Here is a 5,000-nt window from a genome sequence, read left to right on the forward strand (position 1 = left end):
TAATAACATTATACAAACGATTGAGTGAAATGAATCATGTCTTGTCACGGACAGATATAAAATGATGATTGTTGGTAATATGAATGTTAATATCGTCCAATGCCATGTCTCCTCTTGAGGAGTTGATAGCTCTACACAGGTTACCTGTTACCTGAGACAGTGTGTATTGGTTATATATTATATTATATTCATATATATCTGTGTGTCGTTCTTGTCCCTCAGGTGTGACGGGACTCGTCCACCTGGACGAGAACGGAGACAGAGAGACGGACTTCGCTCTGTGGGACATGATGGACACCAACACCAGCACATTCCAGGTGAACGGTGATGCCTGCTTGTTTAAATGCTGGTGGACATCATCATCGTGTTAAGGCATTAGAGCACAGAGCTCTTTGGATTGGTATGAATATGAAAAAGCATTGAGCTACTTCAAGTTAAGGGAAGTTTAAGTTACCGACTACAATCTACTGCAGTGCGACACCATTAGTTGAACCTGTGTTACTACTACTGAGGCGCAGGACAACTGTCTTATTACCCACTTCATCTCATCGAAGTGTGTTGAAGAAGTCTGAAAAAGAGGAAAATGTATTAATGAAGGAGAAGTTTTATGAAACAGTGAAGCCACAAAATATCCTCAGGCTACGGTGGAGAAGTTAAAAGGCAGTCGGAGGAGTGAGATCTAGTTTGTCCTGGACCAGGACTTCACACCTCCATCACAGCCGGACCTCCTCCTCTTTTCATGAGCCTCCCTCACACGTTCTAACACTTTCTGTCCTTCTTGTCTCAGTGTCAGTGTGATGGTTGGGTCTGTGCTGTCTCGTCTCTGATCCTTTGGATCCTCAAGTCACCAAAGGAGTCACAAACCAAAAACATATGATAAGAAAACCTTTACTGTCAGTTTGAAAGAAAAACTTGTCTTGCATAAATCTAAACAATCAACAATTGAACCAAAAAATAAGACAAAAACAAACAATGATTGGGTATCGTAATCTGAGAAGTAACTACAACTGTAGCGCAGTAAGAAGTAGTGCCGTAGACTGACGTCACGAGACAGAATCACCAATGTCAACTAGTCCGCCTGGTGTAGATGGCCAATCACAGCACAGTAATACCAGCCAATCAGCACATTAGGGGCGGGGCTTGGCCTGAGTGATGGAAAAATGTAAACGAACTACAGCGAGCAGAGATGAGCTGATTATGTTAAACACACGTTTGTTCTCAAGAAAGAGTTCTTCTTTTTAAGCAGAAATATACCGTCCAGTTCCTTCATGACTGAGTCGTAGCGGCTTCAACAGGGAGTTCCACATCGCAGGGTTTTTACTTGCAGGAGAGCCATTTAGTTTAGTAAGACCTGAATACTTCCCACCAGTGCACACTGACATGTGCTTAATAGCTCAGGACTCGCGTCCCTCATCTCCCGTTGATTTATTTCTTACTTCTTATACCTTTTACTTAAAATGTTCAAATGACTCTTAGACGGTTTGCAGAGAACTTAAATGTTCTTTTTGGAGAATTCTGGACATTGCATTACTTATAGGCCAACTGCACATATATCAGAGATAAAAAAATTGATATGCAGCTTAGAATGAGAAATGATTTTTAAAAAGGCGAAGAAGCGCGTCATCTGCATATACTCTGACTTTCATGAACTCAAGTCCTAAAACCTCACAGTTTACGTCATCTTATTCTTGGTCTCGTTTGTTTTATTCCAGATTGTTTTGGTGTACAACAGCTCAGAGGAGCAGCTGACTGCCACACCTGGAACAACGCTGCACTGGCCGGGTGGAGTTATTCCTCCAGATGTTCCCGTCTGTGGCTTCAAGAATGACAACCCCGTCTGCCTCACAAGTCAGTGCAGAAATAAGTTAACGTTCGTCAATCGTTGTTTAATTTAGAATGTGTTCAGTTCAGTTCAGTACGCTTTCAATACTTTAATATTCATTCATGGTTGGTAACATATTTATTAGTGGTGTTATGGATGTGAACCACGGATTAATAACCTAACACAGTTTATCGTTAACCATCTGAGTGTAAATAAAGTTTAACGTTCACCATCAGAGTGTAAATAAAGTTTATCGTTAACCATCTGAGTGTAAATAAAGTTTAACGTTCACCATCAGAGTGTAAATAAAGTTTATCGTTAACCATCTGAGTGTAAATAAAGTTTAACGTTCACCATCAGAGTGTAAATAAAGTTTAACGTTAACCATCAGACTGTAAATAAAGTTTAACGTTAACCATCACAGTGTAAATAAAGTTTAACGTTAACCATCACAGTGTAAATAAAGTTTAACGTTAACCATCAGAGTGTAAATGAAGTTTAACGTTAACCATCACAGTGTAAATAAAGTTTAACGTTAACCATCAGAGTGTAAATGAAGTTTAACGTTCACCATCAGAGTGTAAATAAAGTTTATCGTTAACCATCTGAGTGTAAATAAAGTTTAACGTTCACCATCAGAGTGTAAATAAAGTTTAACGTTAACCATCAGACTGTAAATAAAGTTTAACGTTAACCATCACAGTGTAAATAAAGTTTAACGTTAACCATCACAGTGTAAATAAAGTTTAACGTTAACCATCAGAGTGTAAATGAAGTTTAACGTTCACCATCAGAGTGTAAATAAAGTTTAACGTTAACCATCAGACTGTAAATAAAGTTTAACGTTAACCATCAGAGTGTAAATAAAGTTTAACGTTAACCATCAGACTGTAAATAAAGTTTAACGTTAACCATCACAGTGTAAATAAAGTTTAACGTTAACCATCAGAGTGTAAATGAAGTTTAACGTTAACCATCAGAGTGTAAATAAAGTTTAACGTTAACATCAGAGTGTAAATAAAGTTTAACGTTAACATCAGAGTGTAAATAAAGTTTAACGTTAACCATCAGAGTGTAAATAAAGTTTAACGTTAACCATCAGAGTGTAAATAAAGTTTAACGTTAACATCAGAGTGTAAATAAAGTTTAACGTTAACCATCAGAGTGTAAATGAAGTTTAACGTTAACCATCAGAGTGTAAATAAAGTTTAACGTTAACATCAGAGTGTAAATAAAGTTTAACGTTAACCATCAGAGTGTAAATAAAGTTTAACGTTAACATCAGAGTGTAAATAAAGTTTAACGTTAACATCAGAGTGTAAATAAAGTTTAACGTTAACCATCAGTGTAAATAAAGTTTAACGTTAACCATCAGAGTGTAAATAAAGTTTAACGTTAACATCAGAGTGTAAATAAAGTTTAACGTTAACCATCAGCGTAAATAAAGTTTAACGTTAACCATCAGTGTAAATAAAGTGTAACGTTAACCATCACAGTGTAAATACAGTTTAACATTAACCATCACAGTGTAAATAAAGTTTAACGTTAACATCAGAGTGTAAATAAAGTTTAACGTTAACCATCAGAGTGTAAATAAAGTTTAACGTTAACATCAGAGTGTAAATAAAGTTTAACGTTAACCATCAGTGTAAATAAAGTTTAACGTTAACCATCAGTGTAAATAAAGTTTAACGTTAACCATCAGTGTAAATAAAGTTTAACGTTAACCATCAGAGTGTAAATAAAGTTTAACGTTAACATCAGAGTGTAAATAAAGTTTAACGTTAACATCAGAGTGTAAATAAAGTTTAACGTTAACCATCAGTGTAAATAAAGTTTAACGTTAACCATCAGAGTGTAAATAAAGTTTAACGTTAACATCAGAGTGTAAATAAAGTTTAACGTTAACCATCAGCGTAAATAAAGTTTAACGTTAACCATCAGTGTAAATAAAGTGTAACGTTAACCATCACAGTGTAAATACAGTTTAACATTAACCATCACAGTGTAAATAAAGTTTAACGTTAACATCAGAGTGTAAATAAAGTTTAACGTTAACCATCAGAGTGTAAATAAAGTTTAACGTTAACATCAGAGTGTAAATAAAGTTTAACGTTAACATCAGAGTGTAAATAAAGTTTAACGTTAACCATCAGTGTAAATAAAGTTTAACGTTAACCATCAGTGTAAATAAAGTTTAACGTTAACCATCAGTGTAAATAAAGTGTAACGTTAACCATCACAGTGTAAATAAAGTTTAACGTTCACCATCACAGTGTAAATAAAGTTTAACGTTAACCATCAGAGTGTAAATAAAGTTTAACGTTAACCATCACAGTGTAAATACAATTTATCGTTAACCATCACAGTGTAAATAAAGTTTAACGTCAACCATCACAGTGTAAATAAAGTTTAACGTCAACCATCACAGTGTAAATAAAGTTTAACGTTAACCATCACAGTGTAAATAAAGTTTAACGTCAACCATCACAGTGTAAATAAAGTTTAACGTCAACCATCACAGTGTAAATAAAGTTTAACGTCAACCATCACAGTGTAAATAAAGTTTAACGTTAACCATCACAGTGTAAATAAAGTTTAACGTTAACCATCACAGTGTAAATAAAGTTTAACGTCAACCATCACAGTGTAAATAAAGTTTAACGTCAACCATCACAGTGTAAATAAAGTTTAACGTCAACCATCACAGTGTAAATAAAGTTTAACGTTCACCATCACAGTGTAAATAAAGTTTAACGTTAACCATCACAGTGTAAATAAAGTTTAACGTCAACCATCACAGTGTAAATAAAGTTTAACGTCAACCATCACAGTGTAAATAAAGTTTAACGTTCACCATCACAGTGTAAATAAAGTTTAACGTTAACCATCAGAGTGTAAATAAAGTTTAACGTCAACCATCACAGTGTAAATAAAGTTTAACGTTCACCATCACAGTGTAAATAAAGTTTAACGTTAACCATCACAGTGTAAATAAAGTTTAACGTTAACCATCAGAGTGTAAATGAAGTTTAACGTTAACCATCAGAGTGTAAATAAAGTTTAACGTTAACCATCACAGTGTAAATAAAGTTTAACGTTAACCATCACAGTGTAAATAAAGTTTAATGTTAACCATCACAGTGTAAATAAAGTTTAACGTTAACCATCAGAGTGT

At 34.4% G+C, this 5,000-nt stretch overlaps 1 protein-coding gene across 1 annotated transcript in view; it reads left to right on the forward strand.

The window, feature by feature from the left end:
• LOC306782604 (atrial natriuretic peptide receptor 1-like) overlaps positions 1–5,000 on the forward strand; it is a 50,666-nt gene that overhangs the window by 34,445 nt on the left and 11,221 nt on the right. Inside the window, exons 6-7 of the mRNA XM_079276040.1 lie at positions 223–317; positions 1,713–1,848. Of these exons, the coding sequence (XP_079132166.1) occupies positions 223–317; positions 1,713–1,848 (231 nt within the window). The remainder of the gene's footprint in view (positions 1–222; positions 318–1,712; positions 1,849–5,000) is intronic.

Source organism: Melanostigma gelatinosum, assembly GCF_949748355.1.
Source record: "Melanostigma gelatinosum genome assembly, chromosome: 9".
NCBI lineage: Eukaryota > Metazoa > Chordata > Actinopteri > Perciformes > Zoarcidae > Melanostigma > Melanostigma gelatinosum.